The sequence below is a fragment of the Eretmochelys imbricata genome, chromosome 5 (genome assembly GCF_965152235.1).
Source record: "Eretmochelys imbricata isolate rEreImb1 chromosome 5, rEreImb1.hap1, whole genome shotgun sequence".
NCBI classification, from domain to species: domain Eukaryota; kingdom Metazoa; phylum Chordata; order Testudines; family Cheloniidae; genus Eretmochelys; species Eretmochelys imbricata.
Genome location: NC_135576.1, coordinates 120,921,762 through 120,943,765, shown reverse-complemented (window position 1 = coordinate 120,943,765; position 22,004 = coordinate 120,921,762). Strand labels below are relative to the sequence as shown.

Here is a 22,004-nt window from a genome sequence, read left to right as displayed (position 1 = left end):
TGTGTCACAAGAGTGATGATCCAAAACTAGTATAACATTCAGATAGGAGCAGCAAAGTTGTTGGACTTTCTGGTCTATTCCCAAAGCAGGATCCTTTCTAAGGGATCATTGATTGGTAACCCCTTCGTTGTCTTTATATGGCAAATGTGCATATCGTTGGTGGTCACTTGCAGGATGGTCTTGTGCGGGTCATGAAATACAGCTCTTCCCCATAGGCTGCAGGAGAGAGCTATACAGAGCTGTTCTTCTGCTTTTCATAAGGATCTGGGACAGAGTTTCCCTCTAAACCCTTAGCACCACCCAGGATGTGGGAGATCTTGGTTCAATTCACTCTTCTCCCTGATATTTGGACATGTATTTCTCACCTGAGGTGTGTCTGCCCTGCCCATGGAACTAAAGAGTCAGTCTCTTTCTCTGGCACAATTCAATGATATAATTATTTATACAAACTGGAACAGCTTCAACAAGAGAGATTGAGAGACCCACGTTAGAAAACTTCTCAAATATAAACAGAGTATGATTCAGAGTATTGTCTTCTTGAGACGCCAAGTAGCTTGAAACAATGAATTTTAGAGGTTTGCCCTTTGCCCTTCATTCATTTCATTGAGGTGTTGAGAACTCTAAAGCTTAGAGATGGTACTAATACCAGTATTAAGGCCTGGCTTACATCTAAAACATAGGTTGACCTACCTACATAGCACAGGGGGTAAAAAATTTACCCTACAGTGTTACAGTAGGAAAGCTGCAGTGGTGTTGCTGAGCCGCTGTAGTGTAGACATATCCATCAGTACTGTATTTTATTGCTGTTCAGTTAAATGGATGGTATGGGGTAGGGTATGGAAGTGTTTCCCACTGGGAATGGGAATTGGAAGTTGCTGCAGGGAAGGAAATGCAGGAGAAAGAACAGAGGGACAGTCAGGGAAGTGGTTGAAAAATGGAGAAAGGAGAATAGAAAGGGAAGACGAGACAAGAATAGTGGGTGTCATAAATGTAAGCATATTTTCCCCACTGAGTGAAGCTGGATATCAGATAGCACTGAAGAAATAGTAACTGAACTTTTAGCTAATATATAAAGGTCATATATTCTACCATCCAACTTTATGCAAATTTTTCATTGACATTAGTGGGACTGAGAATAGCACGTAGTCCTAAATTTATACCCCAGTCCAGTGTTGTGAACTCTCATGATTTTATTGCCACTCTTGCCACATTTGGTGTATTCGTAAAAGCCTCAGGTTCTGGAGTCATGTGGTTAGGTGAGAATCTCAGCTTTCATTTATAAAAGTTCATTCCTGGCCCTCATGGTTGCAGAGAAAATCTTAAAAACATAATTTCTGAAGACTCAAAATCAGAAGGCAAATACTAGGAAAAAACAGAAAGCAAAAACCTTCTCCCCCCCCCCCTTTTTTTTTAAAATCTTTGTGATTTTGTGGGCCTGATTTAACGTTTTTGGCCACTTAGTTTCAGCATTGCCAACCCCATAGTTTAAAAAGTTGAATTCTTTCTACAGAATGAGTTTGATACCCCTAACTTAGTTTCTGGTGAAGCAGTTGAGGGTAGGAAAGGACAGATTTAATTGAGATCCTCTTGATTGACATATTTTCATGACATTTTCCTGATCTGCGGGAGGAAATGATTTTTTAAAATGTAACTTTCTCACTTCTGTAAAATCCATACATACACGCTCAGTTTTGAAGAACAGTGGAAATTTGGGCTACAAAAATAGACTTGATACATACTTGTAATTCCAGGGGCAGGGGAGAAATAAATGTTACAGTCCAGTGTTCCTTTTACTTTTACGAGGGTGTGTGTGGAGGAATTATGTCAAAATGAAAAATTACATAATTGTATATGCCCTTTTTACAGTGACTGAGCGGAATTGCTATCACTTGCTGTGCTCCCACCAGCTAAAACTTTGCTTTATTTCATACTGTGCATTACTAGATTATCCAGTTTCCTTTGCAAAAAAACAAAATAAAACAAACAAAAAAATTCCACAACTCATCACATTCTTTCCTTTATAATTTATAACAATGTTTTTCTTTCTTTCTTTAACCTTATTTATCACTGCCTTTGCAATAACTTGCTCTCTAACTTTTTCCATTTTCTCTCTTCATTTTTTTTCATACAGTGTTGTTACAGATCTTATAGCAGTCGGTTTAAAGGTAGGAATCTTTTTCTGTCCTTCCATATGCACTTGTTACCCTCTTTATTTATAGCACTTCTGTTTCTTGTTGATACCATATTGATGTTCATATCAATCATGTATTATTGTGCTATTTATGTCTTAGCAATGTTCCTGTACCTTTATTTCAGCCTTCAACATTTTTTAAAAAACTGAGCGTTCAGCAGTCAATCTCCTGTCCTTTATGAGTCCATATGAGTTTTTCTTACCAAACTTTAAAATGTTGATTCACTGGAAATTGAGTTTAGTGTTACAAATAGATATTGTTTATGAAGAGCAGTAATAGCTTGTATTCTGCACTCAGGACCAAGGACATAGAAAACTGGGACAGGGACATTTGGTGTCAGGTTTTTTTTGCTTCTGTTTAAGGCCCATTACGTATGTTTTCAGTCTGAGACTCTAGTTCTCAAGCCCAATTTACATTCAGATTTTGTGCATGATGCGTTAAGAAACTGGAGTCTTACAATTATGTTTAAAAAATGCCAAATTACAAATATTTGCACTGTAAAAAGATAAACAAAAGAAATAGTATTTTTCAGTTCGCCTCATACAAGTACTGTAGTGCAATCTCTTTGTCGTGAAATTGTAACTTCCAAATGTAGGTTTTTTTGTTGTTGCATAACTGCACTCAAAAAAAAAACAGTGTAAAACTGTAGAGCCTACAGGTCCACTCAGTCTTACTTCTTGTTCAGCCAGTCACGAAGACAGACAAGTTTGTTTACATTTAAGGGAGATAATGCTGTTTGCTTTTTATTTACAATGTCACCTGAACGTAAGAACAGGCATTTGCATGGCACTTTTGTAGCTGGCGTTGCAGGGTATTTATAGATATGCTAAACATTCGTATGCCCCTTCATTTTTCAGCTGCCATTCCAGAAGACATGCTTCCATGCTGCTGATGTTCATTTAGAAAAAAAAAAAAAGCATTAATTAAATTTGTGACTAAACTCCTTGGGGGAGAATTGTATGTCTGTTTTACCTGCGTTCTGCCATATATTTCATGTTATAGCAGTCTCGGATGATGACCCAGCATGTGTTCATTTTAAGAACACTTTCACAGCAGAATTGACAAAACACAAAGAAGGTACCAATGTGAGATTTCTAAAAAGAGCTACAGCACTCAGTCCAAGGTTTAAGAATCTGAAGTGCCTTCCAAAATCTTGAGGGACGAAGTGTGGAGCATGGTTTTCAGAAGTCTTAAAAGAGTAACACTCAGATGCAGAAACTGCAGAATGCAAATGATCCAAAAAAAAAAAAATCAACCTTCTGCTGGTGGCATCTGACTCAGATGATGAATATGAGCATGTATCAGTCTGCTCTGCTTTGGATCTTTATCAAGCAAAACCCATCATCAGCATGGACCCATGTTCTCTGGAATGGTGGTTGAAGCATGAAGGGACATACGAATCTTCAGCGCATGTGGCATGTAAATATCTTGCAATGCTGGCTACACTGTTGCCATGCGAGTGCCTGTTCTCACTTTCAGGTGACATTGTAAACGAGAGCGGGCAGAATTATCTTCTGCAAATTTTAACCACACTTTGTTTGTCTGAGCGATTTGGCTGAAGTAGGATTGAGTGAGCTTTTAGGCTCTGAAGTTTTACATTTCATTTTTGAATGCAGTTTTTTTTGTACATAATTCTACATTTGTAAGTTCAACTTTCATGATAGAGATTGTACTACAGTACTTGTATTAGGTGAATTGAAAAATGCTGTTTCTTTTGTTTTTAAAAGGTGCAAATATTTGTAATCAAAATAAATATATAGTGAGCACTGTACACTTTGTATCCTGTGTTTGTAATTGAAATCAATATATTTGAAAATGTAGAAAACATCCAAAATATTTAAATAAATGGTATTCTATTATTGTTTAACAGCGCGATTAATCGAGATAAATTTTTTTAATTGCTTGGCAGCCCTAATTCATAGGTAGACAGATTTGTGATTAAAATTAAGATTGCCTCACAGACTCTAAACGTTTAAAGTCATGTTTGTGTACGTAGGACTTGACATTTTGGCATGTAAGTATTTTTAGGCTTATGCACAATGATTTTCAAAGATCCAAGATTGGGCATGCAGTACCATATCATCAGATCACACAAAAAAGTGAGGGAGGTGGGGTAGGAATCTGGTAATTAGATAAAATTTTTAAGTTTGGTGAGGGTGCGTACCGTTCTGGTTGATCAGCTCTAGAATGAAATCCCATGACTAAAAACTAGATAGGTGGGTGGGGAAATAAATTAGATAATATCTCCTTTAGAGTTTTGGGAGAAAACGCTCTTGAGCATTGAGATCAATGTTCTATGGACAGAAGGGGGACTCTTTCTCAGGAGTATATTCTAGTTGACTTTCTTCTTTCTAAAGTATTTCCCCCCCAGTAAAAGCATGAGGAAAAGACTGAATTTGATTTTTAGTAAGCAGATTTGATGGGTTAAACTAGAGGGGTAATTCATCTTTTTATGTAAAAAAAAAAAAAAAAAATTCATAACCATGATGCAACAGGCTCATTGAACACAGCATAAATTCAGAGCACATTATAAAGAGAAACTATCACCACATTTTTATCCTTTTGAGATTGAGCTTCAAATAGAATCCTTGCCTATAGGTCTTGACATCTTCCTAGTTTCAGGAGCTGTAGAGGGAATCCATATAGATAAGTGTTTCAGCCTTTAAGCCAAACACAATAGGCTATGATTTACTTTTAATTTTTAAATAATGAAAAGATACTTTTTTTTTTTAGTATCATGCCTTGGGTACATGTATAATACTTGCAGTCTCAGTTATCCACATTAATTGTATATATCTTGATTCTGTAATATAGCTACACATAGACAGAGAACCACAAAGCAGAGTTTTGCTGGACTGTGTAGAGTTTCTTATATTGTAATACCTACAGAGCATTAGTTGCTGTACAAAATTGAAAGATACAGTCTTGTATCTTGCTTATTTCATATTCATGGTTTGTACTTACCACTTAAGCACTTTGAGGAACAGTGAACACAATAGAAAACATCTTAAATGTGTTAAATTTACTATATAAGAGTCATATAACTGCGAGCAAAGGATATGACTAAATTACTCTAGAAATTTTTGTTAACTTCTTGGCCAGGTCCAAGATGATGTTTTCGGTGGCAATTACTAACGCAAGGAGGGTTTCAGAACTTTAGGCTCTCCTACCCTTTCATGGCCTTTCATAAGGACAGGGTGTTCCCTAGGCCAGTGGCTCTCAACCGTTCCAGACGACTGTATCCCTTTCAGGAGTCTGATTTGTCTTGCATACCCCAAGTTTCTCCTCACTTAAAAACTGCTTGCTTACAAAATCAGACACAAAAATACAATAGCATGTCATAGCACACTATTACTGAAAAATTGCTTACTTTCTCATTTTTACCATATAATTATAAATCAATTATAAAATAAACAATTCAGTGTATACTATATAAAGCCGTATAAATAAGTCATTGTGTGACATTTTAATTTGTAGTGACTTCACTACTGCTTTTTATGTGGCCTGTTATAAAACTAAGCAAATATCTAGAAGAGTTGATGTACCACTTGGAAGACCTCTGGATATGCGTATCCCTGGTTGAGAAGCACTGCCCTAGGCAACATCCTAAGTTTATTCCTAAAGTAGTGTCAGCCTTTCTTCTAAACCAAACCATTAACTTTCTGGTGTTTCCCCCCCAAAGCCCCATTTGTGTAAGGCAAAAGAAGCACCTCCATATCTTGGATGTTCGTAGAGCCCTGGTGTTTTACTTGGACCATACAAGACCCTTTAGATCTTTCCTCAGACCTTGTGGCTTATGCTGAAAGAGCTAAGGATCAACCAGTGTCATCTCGGCAAATCTCGCTGGGCTTCTGACTCTGTCAAATTCTGGTACGAGCTTGCTGAAGTGTCTCCTCCATCAAGAAAAACAGCTCACTCCATCAGAACTTAGTGCACCACTTCAGCTTTCCTGAGCAATGTTCCAATAGTGGATATATGCAAGGGAGCAACAGAGTCATCTGTGTATACCTTTCTGTTCATTATACCATCACTCAGTCCTCTCTTGATGATGCCAGCTTTGGCAAGTCAGTGTGGTGGTCTCTCCTCAGATGATCTGAAGTCTCCCCACCTGTAAATGAACTGCTGACGTCACCTACAGTGGAGTGAGCGTGCGCGCACAATCTACCTTCAGTGGACATGGAGAACAGTTTTTTTTGGTCTGATTCATTTGGAAGCTAAAAAATACATATCAGGTTTATGTTCAATGATTTAACCAGTGTAAAAAAAATTAGTTTCAAAAGTGCTTTGTAGTCACGTAATAGGAATCCTATCTAGTGTTTTGCCTGGAAGGAGGATGTGTGGAAAAAGAGTTTAGTTCACTTTAATTAACTGCAGGGAGTTATGGACCTTCATTTATTTGTAATTACAATCTGTGAATGGTATTCCAAGACCTAATGAAGGCATGCAGCCTGAAACAGGCTGCTGGATGAGCAAACCACTGAGCCTCACCACTAGAGCTCAGGTCTACTTACAAACCCAACCCCTTCAACATATAGGAAAGAGTATTATTCAGCATAACATCTGCAGGTTCAGGAGGCCAAACAGCCACTTTGCAATAAATATAACAGCTATCATGATAGTGAAATAAGAAAAAGTCTGGTTCTTTGTCTTTGTCTTTGACTTTTTTTTTTCTGTTGGTGGCATCCCACCATCTGCCAACCAGTAAGTTCTGACACAGACTTTGTTCAAGTTCCATTTTTTTCTAGCTATGCAGGTTTCTCTTGTTTTGTTCAGATTAGCTGCTCAGAATATTTTCTGTTTTTGTATTGTTTGATATTGGCTTCCTGTTTTCAAGTAGAGGTAGTTTGAATAACTTGTCAAGATTCTTAAATGAACTATGTAATGTCTTACCAATCTATTCATGAATCACCATAGGATTGTGGACTTAGGTATCATTTGAGCCTTTAAGAAAATGATCACTGTAACTCCAGCTTCTCAAATACTATCTCTTAAAAATGTATTGTTGGTCATCATTTTGAATGTGAAGAACTAAAGATTCAGGCCCTGTTGGCTAATTTTCTCCTAAGCCACATTTCCTACCGTGGGAAGCTAGGTTGTGTGGATTGGGAACTCTTAATTACTGCCTCTCGTTAGAGTGTGTATAGCAACACTCATGTTCTGTGTGTGTGTATTTTCCTACTGTATTTGCCACTGCATGCATCTGATGAAGTGGATTTTAGCCCACGAAAGCTTATGCTCAAATTTTAGTCTCTAAGGTGCCACAAGTACTCCTCATTCTTTTTCCTGATACAGACTAACACAGCTACCACTCTGAAACCTGTTTCTAGACTGTAGTTTATAAAAATAAGTTCATAAAAGTAAGTTCAGATAAATTCTGCTCATCTTGTGTAAGTGGATACAACCTTATATACAAACATTATGACCTTGTGGGTGTCTCTTATCTCATAGTCCTGAAACTTGTTCCATCAGGCCAAAAACAATATGTCTGAGGAATGTGTCTATCTCAGAGGTATGCAAGGTTGCAACTTGGAGTCAGTTTGAGCATTTATGCAGCATTATTCTCTAGACTTGGCAACTAGATATGCTGTCCAATTTGGGAGAATAGTCCATCAGTTTTCAGCTAGCTCTTTACAGGCTGACATTATTGGAGGTTAATCTCCCCAAAGTGGAGGTTAATCTCCCCATCCTTGACATCTCCAAAGAACTAGATACAGAAGATAACTCTTGTACTCCCGCAACTTTAATTTTGCCTCTGTAGTAGTGAGTGGAAGACTTGTACTGAAAACAATGTGGGGCTGTTCTGTCAAATAAAATATTTCTTTCAATTTTTGTCCCAGTTTTGGTCAGTTCAGTCTTAAATAAACTATTTCATTTCCTTACTACATTAAAGAAACAACTGCAGAATCCAGGCCTTTCTGCTTTTGTTTTCTCCCAGTATGCTAATCTCAGACTATGTTGCAGAAGGTCATGTGGGTAGAAGAGAGGAAAACGTGGCTTTTTACAGATGACACCTTTTTTTGTTTTTTTGTTTAACATGTAAGTATTCCTTGTATCATATGCAGCAGGGTAATGAATTTATGTGAATTTACTAGGAAAAAAACCAGCACTGGAGATTGGCAAACAACTGGAAATTTGCAAAATATCCAGAAAATCTATTTAGTTTGTGGAGAGAGAGGAACTAACTGCTGAAATGTAGGTTTCCATGGTTTTTGGAACCAAAAACAACCAAATAAATGCAGTGAGGTTTTGATTCACCATAATAAAATATAAGAAATATCTAGTGTTTTTCCCCTTTAAAATTGTATAATACTTCCATCAATCTTGCAAAACTGTCGAAAGAGCTTATCAGCATGGGGAGAAATCTAATTCACCTTTATTTGCATAAGAAAATGACAATCCCTACTCAATAAAATCATGCACATATTAAGTGTGCAAATATTCATCTGGACACACACTATATGCCTATTTCTTATCCTTTTCACTCTGATCAAGTAGGTCACACTCTGACAAGCCCCATTTGTATTGTTGATACAGATACTCCATCCATTACTCACTCACCTTTCATGTTGGAGACATCAGTTATCTTCCCTTTCCCACCAAATCCATTACGTCTCGGCAGAAGCACTTCAAAACCACAGTCACTCATCTGTTCCCCTATTGCCAGGTGCCTGACCTAGCTTCTTGAATGCTCCCTTTTAGAATCAACTCTGCATTCTCCAGAGGGACTGAGGGTTCTGCCTTATTCCCTGCATGTTTATGGAGAAGGACACTAGAGCTTTTGGGCTCTTTGATCCTTCCCTGGATGGGGAACTAAGGGCTTGGCTACACTTGGGAGATACAGCGCAATAAAGGAGCCCCGGGCTCACTAGCTCACTACCTGTCCACGCTGGCAAGACACGTAAAGCGCTCTGACTCTGCGGCTACAGCGCTGTTGATACTCCACCTCAGCGAGTGGAATAATGTTTGCTGCGCCCTCGCTGGAGCACCGCAGCACCACTGTAAACGAGGTGTTGCTTTACTGCACTCTGATCAGCCTCTGGAAACGTCCTATAATCCCCTTAAGTCAAGTCTGCTCAGAGACAAAGCAACCATTAGTTTGGAATACTGTGTGAGGGAGAGGCGACGGGGGCGGGTCTGTTGCTGTTTGAACTTACAAGACAGCATGCTGACATGATCTCAGCCCCCCCCCCAAAACCCACTCTCTCCCCCCGACATATACACAACAGACTCCATCACACCCCACCCCACCCATTTGAAAAGCACGTTGCAGCCACTTGCATGCTGGGATAGCTGCCCATAATGCACCACTCCCAGTGCCGCTGCAAGTGCCGCAAATGTGGCCACGCCAGAGCACTTGAAGCTGTCAGCGTGGACAGACTGCAGCGGTTTCCCTACTGTGCTCTACGAAGGCTGGTTTAACTCAAAGCGCTCTACATCTGCAAGTGTAGCCATGCCCTAAAGCTATAGCTACACTAGAGCGCTTACAGCTGCACTGCTGTAAGCTCTCTAGTGTAGCCAATCTAAGACGACAGAAGAGAGCTCTCCCGTCAATGTAATTAATCCACCTCCAACGGTCAGCGGTAGTTATGCTGATGGGAGAAACTCTCCCACTGACATAATGCTATCCACACTGGCTCTTAGGTCGATGGCTCTTATGTCGCTCAGGGGGGTGGCTTATTCATACCCTTGAGCAACATAAGTTAGATCAGTATAAGTGGTAGTGTAGACATAGCCTGAGTCTTAAGTCTGCCTCCAGAGGCATAGGGAATTAGAAACTAGGGTCAGTTGTGGGATAAACGCTGCAAGGCAACAGAATGGGAGGAGTCCCTTAGATTTATTAATCTCAGCTAGCAGAAAGGTGAGGCTAGAATAGCCCTGGCCTAGGAGAGGGGAAGTATGAAAGAACTAGGATTGTGGGGAATGTAGGAGTGTGGGGAAAGGCTCATCCCAGCTGAACAGCAGAGCACATGGATGAACAGTTGTAAAGTCTACAGTCCAAGCAGTGCAATAGCAGAAGCTGTTCTCCTATTAACTAAGAAAACAATCAGCAGTTCCCACTGCCTGGCAGATGCAGTATCAGTTATACGTGGTACACATTTTTTAAGGTTTTCGCAACCATGAGGGCTTGAAACTCGACCGTTTCTGTACGTGAAATTTGAGATTCTGTACAAGCTGATGGAGAGGGTTCAACTTGTATTGGACAACATTGTATTTGCCATGGATGAGCATGACTTCTTTTTAGTGGCTGGTTTGTATATAATTAACAGTAGAATTCCAGACAGCTCATTGCATAGACTAACGTTTTGAATGGCTTTTCCTGGCTCAGTAGAAATTTTTCTGTTCCTTTCCAGAAATGTCGTTATATCTTAAGTGTGTGTAAAAAGTGTGTCAAATATTCAAAAGAAAAGTGACAAAGGTCAGCATGATCCACACAATTCAGAAATTGCCGTGTCTTTTTTTTAAAAAAAAACACTATCATTTGTTTAATATGTTTCTCAGCAGTAGAGCAGAATAGTAGTGTATAAATTAGGGCTTGTAATAGGGAGTATCACAGTTTGTCATCTGTTGAACCATCAAATGAGATTTTGCATTCATAGAATCATAGAATATCAGGGTTGGAAGGGACCTCAGGAGGTCATCTAGTCCAACCCCTTGCTCAAAGCAGGACCGATCCCCAACTAAATCATCCCAGCCATGGCTTTGTCAAGCCTGACCTTAAAAATATCTAAGGAAGGAGATTCCACCACCTCCCTAGGTAACGCATTCCAGAGTTTCACCACCCTCCTAGTGAAAAAGTTTTTCCTAATATCCAACCTAAACCTCCCCCACTGCAACTTGAGACCATTACTCCTTGTTCTGTCATCAGCTACCACTGAGAACAGTCTAGAGCCATCCTCTTTGGAACCCCCTTTCAGGTAGTTGAAAGCAGCTATCAAATCCCCCCTCATTCTTCTCTTCTGCAGACTAAACAATCCCAGTTCCCTCAGCCTCTCCTCATAACTCATGTGTTCCAGTCCCCTAATCATTTTTGTTGCCCTCCGCTGGACACTTTCCAATTTATCCACATCCTTCTTGTAGTGTGGGGCCCAAAACTGGACACAGTACTCCAGATGAGGCCTCACCAGTGTCGAATAGAGGGGAACGATCACGTCCCTCAATCTGCTGGCAATGCCCCTACATATACATCCCAAAATGCCATTGGCCTTCTTTGCAACAAGGGCATACTGTTAACTCCTGTCCAGCTTCTCGTCCACTGTAACCCCTAGGTCCTTTTCTGCAGAACTGCTGCTGAGCCATTCGGTCCCTAGTCTGTAGCAGTGCATGGGATTCTTCTGTCCTAAGTGCAAGACTCTGCACTTGTCCTTGTTAAACGTCATCAGATTTCTTTTGGCCCAATCCTCTAATTTGTCTAGGTCCCTCTGTATCCTATCCCTACCCTCCAGCGTATCTACCTCTCCTCCCAGTTTAGTGTCATCTGCAAACTTGCTGTGGGTGCAATCCACACCATCCTCCAGATCATTTATGAAGATATTGAACAAAACCGGCCCGAGGAGCGACCCTTGGGGCACTCCACTTGATACCGGCTGCCAACTAGACATGGAGCCATTGATCACTACCCATTGAGCCCAACAATCTAGCCAACTTTCTATGCACCTTATAGTCCATTCATCCAGCCTATACTTCTTTAACTTGCTGGCAAGAATACTGTGGGAGACAGTGTCAAAAGCTTTGCTAAAGTCAAGGAACAACACGTCCACTGCTTTCCCCTCATCCACAGAGCCAGTTATCTCTTCATAGAAGGCAATTTAGATTAGTCAGGCATGACTTGCCCTTGGTGAATCCATGCTGACTGTTCCTGATAACTTTCCTATCCTCTAAGTGCTTCAGAATTGATTCCTTGAGGACCTGCTCCATGATTTTTCCAGGGACTGTGGTGATGCTGACTGGCCTTTAGTTCCCAGGATCCTCCTCCTTCCCTTTTTTAAAGATGGACACTACATTAGCCTTTTTCCAGTCATCCGGGACTTCCCCGGATTGCCATGAGTTTTCAAAGATAATGGTCAATGGCTCTGCAATCACATCCGCCAACTCCTTTAGCACTCTCGGATGCAACGCATCCGGCCCCATGGACTTGTGCTCGTCCAGCTTTTCTAAATAGTCCTGAACCACCTCTTTCTCCACAGAGGGCTGGTCACCTCCTCCCCATGCTGTGCTGCTCAGTGCAGTAGTTTGGGAGCTGACCTTGTTTGTGAAGACAGAGGCAAAAAAAAGCATTGAGCTTTCTCCACATCCTCTGTCACTAGGTTGCTTCCCTCATTCAGTAAGGGGCCCACACTTTCCTTGACTTTCTTCTTGTTGCTAACATACCTGAAGAAACCCTTCTTGTTACTCTTAACATCTCTTGCTAGCTGCAACTCCAGGTGTGATTTGGCCTTCCTGATTTCACTCCTGCATCCCCGAGCAATATTTTTATGCTCTTCCCTGGTCATTTGTCCAATCTTCCACTTCTTGTAAACTTCTTTTTTTGTGTTCAAGATCAGCAAGGATTTCACTGTTAAGCCAAGCTGGCCGCCTGCCATATTTACTATTCTTTCTACAGATCGGGATGGTTTGTCGCTGTAACCTCAATAAGGATTCTTTAAAATACAGCCAGCTCTCCTGGACTCCTTTCCCCCTCATGTTATTCTCCCAGGGGATCCTGCCCATCAGTTCCCTGAGGGAGTCAGTCTGCTTTTCTGAAGTCCAGGGTCTGTATTGTGCTGCTCTCCTTTCTTCCCTGTGTCAGGATCCTGAACTCGACCATCTCATGGTCACTGCCTCCCATGTTCCCATCCACTTTAGCTTCCCCTACTAATTCTTCCCGGTTTGTGAGCAGCAGGTCAAGAAGAGCTCTGCCCCTAGTTGGTTCCTTCAGCACTTGCACCAGGAAATTGTCCCCTACCCTTTCCAAAAACTTCTTGGATTGTCTGTGCACCGCTGTATTGCTCTCCCAGCAGATATCAGGGTGATTGAAGTGTCCCATGAGAACCAGGGTCTGCGATCTAGTAACTTCTGTGAGTTGCTGGAAGAAAGCCTCGTCCACTTCATCCCCCTGGTCCTGTGGTCTATAGCAGACTCCCACCACGACATCACCCTTGTTGCTCACACTTCTAAACTTCCTAAATGTATATGACAGAAGGGGGAGTCCATTCAGCCCTCTATCAGTGATGCAGCAACCCAACTTCTGATAATTGCAATTAATATTTCTAGCTAATTGAGTTCATTTTATTATTCTTACTGTCATTGCAGAATCAGAGAAACTATTTTCCTTACTCAAATGAAAAGATTAAAATTCTGAGATTTGGTGACTTCAGAAGCAAAAGTTTATTTAAAATTAATTTGTAAGAATCTATTAAATTGTATAAAAGTTTTTGGGGAGTAGGATCATATTTGAGCTTGATCTATATTAAAATGATATAATTTATAAACGTCATCTTAAAATGTATTGAAACTTTGTCAGAACTATAGTACGTATTGATACATGTAAGGATCTATGACAGAGTGCTGAGAACCAGCGCTCTGCTCACTGTAAGTCCAGTTAATTTCTGGAGAAGGACCTGAATGAGGGAAGGTGAGGCTAATTACTAGATCAGTTTGAGCTGGGTGAGCTAATGAGCTAGTTAACCCATTAACCGAAAGAGTAGAAAGGTGCAGAGGAAGGGAGTGCATAAGGGGCAATGAGAGAGAGGGAGTGGCTAGACAGGATAAAGCAGTGGTTTTCAAACTATTTTTTTCTGGTCGACCCAGTTGAGAAAAATTATTGATGCCTTTCACACAGCGGAGCTGGGGATGAGCGGTTTGGGGTGTGGGAGGGGTTCAGGGCTGAAGCAGAGGGTTGGGATGAGGCTATGAGGTGTGGCGGGGAATGAGGGATTCAGAGAGGGGGCTCTGTGCTGGGACAGGGGGTTGGGGTGCGGGGGGGGTCAGGGCTCTGGGCTGGGGGTTCAGGCTCTGGGCTGGGGATGAGGGGTTTGGGGTGCAGGAAGGGGCTGTGGGTTGGTGGGGGCCGAGGGCTCGGGCAGGGGATTGGGGCAAGGGGTTGGGGCGGGCTTACCTCAGGTGGCTCCCGGTCAGTGGCGCAGCCAGGGTGCTAAGGCAGGCTTCCTGCCTGTCCTGACACCGTGGACTGCGCTGTGCCCCAGAAGTGGCCAGCAGTAGGTCCGGCTCCTAGGTGGAGGCACGCAAGCGGCTCTGTGTCTCTCACTTGGAGGCACCGCTCCCCCCTGCCAACCCCACAGCTCCCATTGGTCGGTTCCTGGCCAATGGAAGTGCGGAGCCAATGCTCGGGGCAGGGGCAGCGTGTGGAGCCCCGTGGCCCTCCTGCCTAGGAGCGGGATCTGTTGCTGGACGCTTCTGGGGCGCAGCGTGGTGTCAGAACAGGTAGGGATTAGCCTTCCTTAGCCGGGCAGCACCACCGATGGGACTTTTAACGGCCCAGTCTGCGGTGCTGACCAGAGCTGTCGCGACCCAGTGCCTTACATTCCGCAATCCAGTACTGGGTTGCAACCCGCAGTTTGAAAACCACTGGGATAAAGGGAGATCTGTGTGGAGAGATCTCTTCCCTCTGGCAAAAGGGGATGATGTTTATATATCACTGTAAGTAGAGTTTCTCCACAGTACTGGAAAGGGGTGATGGTTGAGATAACACAAATAAACTATACATTGGTCACAAATTAACTATGTGTTTGTGTCTACAAACTGGTCTTGTTAGAGGCATTTGTACAAGACGATAGGAGGAGAGGGCTGCGCTTTGTCACAGGATTATTAGGTACATTGCAAAGGTATTAAAGGAAAACTTTATTTTCTTTGAGTTAGAAATTGTGTCCCTATGAACCTTTTCGGTATAATCAATTTGTCACTGATTTTTCCCAGGTTTAAAAAAAAAAATCAGAGTTGCAAATAAATGCAAGTTTATAGTGCAAATGACATCAACTGTTCAAACTACGTCTAATTTCTTCTGCTCCAAATTTTTTTCCTTGGTTTGGTAAAAGAAATTTTGCTATATTTAAGCAGCATGTTTTTTACCTGTTACAACTTAGTACATTCCATCCATGAACAAAAGTTATCATGCAACTAGTTGAACACTTGTCTCACTTGTATGGTCTATAATACTAGTTTTTAAATTGACAGTATTAAACAAGTGAGTGGCTATAGAACAATTAAGGCCATTGCAGCTGGAAAATTTGAACAAAATAGAGCCTTTTCAGTAAAGAATTTAAAAATGAATTTGCATTAGATTAGAACTTTCAGAGTTGATCACATCAAACATACAAAATCAAGCAAAAACACTATCATGTGCTTCCCCTAGTTCAGGGTTTTCAACCTATTTCTTGCTGAGGCCCATCCCAATATGCTATAAAACCTCCATGGCCCATCAGTGCCACAACTACTGGTTTTCTGCATATAAAAGCCAGGGCTGTCATTAAGGAATAGAAAGCAGGGCAATTGCCTGGGGGCCCCATGCCACAGGGGCCCCCATGAAGCTACATTGCTCAGGCTTCGGCTTCAGCCCTGTGTGGCAGGGCTCAGGGCCCTGGGCTCCAACCCCATGTGATGGGTCTTTGGCTTTCTGCCCTGAGCCCCAGCGAGTCTAACGCTGGCCATGCTTGGCGGAGCCCCTGAAACCTGCTTGGGGCACCGGACTCCAGGTTGAAAGCCACTGCCATAGTTATGCTCTGGCCCTTATCAGTCATTCTTAGTGCTCTCCATTTTTGTTATGCCATAGAATCAAGTATCAACTTGTGGTTGGCGCTCTGGGTGCTTTGACCAACTTCAACCACGCACCTTTAAGAAAACTTAAAGAACCTTGATATTTGCTTTCTTTGTGTACATAACAGTACATCTCACCATATTTAAAAACTGCAAATAATAAAGATAATTTTACTTAACTGCATATTTTGAGTCTGACCCAATGGATTAAATTGTGAAATGGCTTTTATTTAAAAACTTTTTAAAATATTGAATCTCTTTCAGATAATTAAACTGTATTAAGGCTTATTGGAAACTGGTTCTCCTTTACAATGCCTGTTGACCTACCGAGCAACTGGTAGAGATGGTACATATTGGAAATGTGTTAAAGCACCTTTACACAAAGGGAATGCAGTGGAACTAATTTACCTCGATTTCAGTAAGACATTTGATACGGTTCCACATGGAGAATTATTAGCTAAATTGGAAAAGATGGGGCTCAATATGAAAATTGAAAGATGGATAAGGAACTAGTCAAAGGGGAGACTACAGCGGGTCACACTGAAAGGTAAACTGTCAGGCTATAAGGAGGTTATTAGTGGAGTTCCTCAAGGATCGGTTTTGGGACCAATCTTATTTAATCTTTCTATTACTGACCTTGGCACAAAAAGCAGGAATGTGCTAATAAAGTTTTCAGATGACACAAAGCTGGGAGGTATTGCCAATATAGGACCAGGATATCATACAGGAAGATCTGGATGACCTTGTAAACTGGAGTAATAATAATAGGATGAAATTTAATAGTGAAAAGTGCAAGGTCGTGCATTTAGGGATTAATAACAAGAATTTCTGTTATAAACTGGGGACGCATCACTTGGATGTAACAGAGGAGGAGAAGGACCTCTGAGTATTGCTTGATCACAGGATGACTATGAGCCGCCAATGTGATATGGCTGTGAAAAAAGCTAATGCGGTCTTGGGAATGCATCAAGCGAGGTATTTCCAGGAGAGATAAGGAGGTGTTAGTACCATTATACAAGGCACTGGTGAGACCTCGTCTGGAATATCCATGTTTAAGAAGGATGAATTCAAACGAACAGGTACAGCGAAGGGCTACTAGGGTGATCTGAGGAATGGAAAACCTGTCTTATGAAAGGAGACTCGGACAGCTTGGCTTGTTTAGCCTAACCAAAAGAAGGCTGAGGGGAGATATGATTGCTCTGTATGAATATATCGGAGGGATAAATACCATGGAGGGAGAAGAATTATTTAAGCTCAGTACCAATGTGGACAGAAGAACAAATGGATATAAACTGACCATCAGAAAGATTAGAGTTGAAATTAGACGAAGGTGTCTAACCATCAGAAGAATGAAGTTCTGGAACAGCTTTCCAAGTGAAGCAGTGGGGGCAAAAGACATATCTGGCTTCAAGACTAAGTTTGGTAAGTTTATGGAGGAGATACGATGGGATGGCCTAATTTTGGCAATTAATTGATCTTCGACTATTAGCGGTAAATATGCCCAATGGCCTGTGATGGGATGTTAGATGGGGTGGGATCTGAGTTACTACAGAGAATTCTTTCCTGGGTGTCTGGCTGGTGAGTCTTGCCCACATGCTCAGGGTTTAGCTAATCGCCATATTTGGGGTCAGGAAGGAATTTTCCTCCAGGGCAGATTGGGTGAGGCCCTGAGGGTTTTCGCTTTCCTCTGCAGCGTGGGGCACTTGTCACTTGCTGGAGGATTCTCTGCAGCTTGAAGTCTTTAAACCATGATTTGAGGACTTCAATAGCTCAGACATAAGTTAGGGGTTTGTTACAAGAGTGGGTGGGAGAGATTATGTGGCCTGCGTTGTGCAGGAGGTCAGACTAGATGATCATAATGGTACCTTCTGACCTTAAAGTCTATGATGGTTTACTCAACCAGATTGCTTTTTTAAAAGTATGAGAATATGCATCTCCTGCAGTGCAGTTTTTATCAGACTACTGTGTTGTCACTGGATGGGGGAAAGGACTCCTTAAAGAATTACCAGCTATTGAGTCTGTTTTATTCCATATTCCTACTTGGGGACCCCAAACATAAAAGGAGGCAGCGTACTGGTACATTTTAACAGAAACATGAAATGGAGAACCCCTATAAATATATTGTAAACTGATTTTGTTGTGCACACAAATTGGTTATAAATAAGAATATAGTTTCTAACTTAGGCCTGGTCTACACTACAAAGTTAGGCCTTTGTAAGTCGCTCTGCATTGACCTGTTCATTCATGTGTCCACGCTCAAATATGTATCTGGTTAACATAAGCGCCCTATGGCAACATAGTAAAACCATCTCATTGAACGGCGTGGACCCATGGTTGACCTACTAGGGTAAATGTAATATATGTGTAGCCACTGTGTGACCTGTATTGACTCCAGCAGCTGCTCTAGAATGCTTTAAATCCCATTCCCCAGGGGTCACAAACCAGAAGCCAGTCTCCCTTTTCAGTCCCTCTGTGTTTTTTAAATGTCTGTTCCACGCTTCGGAACTAGCCCTTTTGTGCAGCTGCCTAAATATCCATGCTGGCTCCACACACTGGATGAACTCCTGCCTGGAGGAGACACTAGGTGTTGGATCTCCTGGGCCTGTGGGGAGAAGAGGCTGTGGAAGCACAGCTGTAGAACCTTGGACATCTATGGGCAGATTGCATTGGGGATGCAGGCAAAGGGGTATAAAAAGGATCAGCAGCAGTGTCATGTGAAAGCCAAGGAACTTCGCCAGGCATACCATTAGGCCAGAGGCACCAACAATCAGTCTGGTGTTGAGCCACATGCCTGCTGCTTTTACAAAGAGCTGCATGCCATATTTGGCGAAGGCCCCATCTGATCCCCACAAATCACCCTGAATACCTTGGACGAGCCTGAAACAGAGATCCCTGCCATGAACATTGCAGAGAATGAACGTTGGGGGCGGGGGAAAGACATGACAGGAAGCACAGAACACTGCTGAGTCTATACATTAAGGGCTTTTTCAAAGTCTCCCTCCTCCTAGCTCTACATTGGACTCTTGTGATAGCTTTTGTGTTTGGCTGTTCATAACAGACAGCTGCTCCTCCTCCCTCCACCCTGACAGCAGTTTTGCCCCCTTTGCCTCACAGATGATATGCAGGACACAACAGACAGCTGTAACCACTGGGATATTTTTCTCGTTGAGCTCCAATCTAGTGAGTAAACTCTGCCAGCATCCCTTCAGTCTACCAAAAGCATATTCAACAATAGTTCTACATCTGCTGAGCTGGTAGTTGACTCTTTCCTTAGTGATTTGTAGGTGGCCAGTGTATGGCTTCATGAGCCAGGAAAGCAAGTGGTAGGCTGGGTCCCCAGAATCACTTTTGACATTTCAGTATCACCAATGGTAATCTGCTGGTCAGGAAAGAATGTCCCTGATTGCAGCTTTTTAAGCAGTCTTATGTTCTTAAAGATGTGAATGTCCTGCACTTTCCCTCAGTAACCCACATGGATATCAGTGAAGCATCCCCCATGTCCACCACTGCTTCATAACTGTAGCAAAGTAGCCCTTTCTATTGATGTAATCTCTGGCAAGGCATGCTTGTGCCAAGATAAGAATGTGTGGCCTGTATCACCCCACCACAGTTTAGGAACCCCATTGCTGGAAATCCATCCACTGTGTCCTGCACATTGCTGAGAGTTAGTCCTGGGTAGGAGGAGAAAATTAGTGGCCATACATACTTGTATGACACTGGCTCCCACTGTGGATTTTCCAGTTCCAAAGTGATTTCCCATTGGCCACAAGTGTGTTGCAAGTGTCCAGAGTATGATTGTTTCTCTGCTTCAATGCAGCTTCCATTCTGATGTCCCTGCGCTGGAGGGCTAGGGTGAGCCCAGCACACACATCCAGGAATGTGGCCTTTCACTTATGCAAGTTCTGCAGCCACTGCTCATCATCCTACAGCTATATTACGATGCAATCCCACCAGTCAGTTCTCATTTCTTTGGCCCAGAAGGGGCTCTCCATCAACTGCTACTGCTTTATGAATGCCACCAACAACCTTGAATTGTTTTTCACTATATATATATATTTTTTTTTAAGTAAACTATCCTCAAAGAAATCCTAATGTCCCCTATTGTTGCTGTACTTTTGGTGGGCCTTTTAATACAGGAGAATCATGTTCTGTATTTGCAACTTTCATCAGACTAGCACAGAGGTCTGTGGGGTCTGTGCTTCTGTCAGAGAGTGGAGACCATAATGTGCCATGTGGGTTTGTGGGATTTTAAAAAATGTGAACATTTATGGGATATGGATGGCATTATGGGATGGAGAAAGCTGCATGCTGTGAAGTTGACCCCTAGCTCCCAGAGGTTGCTGCACAAGTAATTTCTACCCCACAACACCTTGCGAAAATGTGTCAAAAGTCATTGCACTGGACAGCAGTGGATGGCACACTGGAATACCTACTCGTGGTGCACTGCACTTTGCATCAACAGAGGCACTCCTGATGAGTACCTGCAGTTCCAACTCAAGCAGCTAAGTATGCATGCGCCTGGGCGACTTACAAAGTATGGCTGTACTCTGCCATAACTTGCTTCAACCAAAGTTAGTAGTGTAGATATGGCCTTACTCTTATTTCATTGGTTCCTAGGATAATGCTGGTTAGAGCTTTTGTGATGGTAAAGTATTCAGTTAGCAGGTGAAATGACATTTGCACCATTCTTTAGCTGCTTGCTTATTCAGAACTGCTATTAGCTTTTGATTGGTATACGTCTAATTGCCTTTTTCTCTATATTGTAAAATGAATGCATCACATTTGTGTATTAAAATGAAAATCTCTTTCCAGAATGGGGAAGGAATGTTCAGATTACATTTTAAACATGAAACAGATCTCTTCCAGAAGATCCCTTCAATTTTCTCTTGTAGTAGTTGCTGATTACCCTGAATGTAAAGTGGTGTTGTCAACTTGGATTTTTAAAAACTGAGTAACTTAAATTATTTTTATAGGGAATCCTTCTAATAGTATGCTCTGAATTTTTTAAAGAAAAATACTCTTCTGCGTGGGTAAAAGGATCTGTTCACCGGGAAGAAGTTGCTTCAGGGGAAACAACTAAAGTGACTATACACAAAGTGCTGTCAAATACATGAAGAATTTTTTTCAGTAGATCTGGTTCTAGTCCCATCTCGTTTTACTGGCCTGTTAGGTGACCTTGGGCGAGTCACATCACCACTCACCACTTCACCAGGTTTCAGGCATTTGTGATGATCAATTTGCTGTCCCTTTATAATTGCTTTTTATTTCCGTAATCTAAAGAAATAAAACACAGCCAGTCTTAAGTGTTTTTGCTTTTCTGATCTTATTACTAGGACATTCTATGGCAAATCAAATACACTGCATTGATTAAATTGTGTGTCGTGGTATTTTTCAAGTCCTGCTTGGTGAGCATTCCTTAAATATATTTTCCCCACAATTTAAAATTGGAATATCAAGACCTACTTTGATAGGTAATTATGGAGAGAGGTTTATTGGAATGAATGTTGTCATTTTGAAAATGTTTCATGCTACTTTTAAGTCTTCTCGTAATCCTCATCTATTTTCAGGATAATCAAGTAGTCTTAGAATGAGTAGGTACTTAAGATCTTGTGAAATTAGTCAGAATAGCAGCCAGTGCTCTTCTCCACCTTTTTTCCCCTTCAGGTTCTCTTTGGTGTTGGATAATTTGATGTAGGTACTGGTTCGCCAATGCATGCTCTGATTTATTTGCATTTTTGGTTCGTGTGATTAACTCTCGAGGAAAGTTTGTTAGGAAAGAATAGTGTTGATCTTGCTAGGAGCCACATTCAAGCCAGACACACAGAATATTATAGCGCTTGGATTTTCTGATTCTTTTATGTAGGTAAATCTGTGCTATTTAAACCTGATAATTTTTAGGCTTGGACATAAGGCCCTTTTGGTTTAGGCTTGACTCGTAGTAGTCTTTCTTCCTATGTGGTTGCTAAAATAGGGGAAATTTCTGTATGCTTTTAAAGAGTGTTGAAAGAAGTGTTCACCTGTAGCTTTGTGTTTGAAAAGCTGTTCTTAAACCAGTGGTCTGAA

The 22,004-nt window shown here is 41.7% G+C and overlaps 1 protein-coding gene across 3 annotated transcripts in view; it reads left to right on the top strand.

Annotated features, from left to right (window-relative positions):
• PTBP3 (polypyrimidine tract binding protein 3) overlaps positions 1 to 22,004 on the top strand; it is a 121,306-nt gene that overhangs the window by 5,647 nt on the left and 93,655 nt on the right. Inside the window, exon 2 of one of the 3 annotated variants that reach the window (XM_077817790.1) lies at positions 2,132 to 2,165. The exons of the other annotated variants lie outside the window; for them this stretch is intronic. Coding sequence (XP_077673916.1) covers positions 2,132 to 2,165 — 34 coding nt within the window. The remainder of the gene's footprint in view (positions 1 to 2,131; positions 2,166 to 22,004) is intronic. 3 annotated transcript variants of the gene reach the window in all.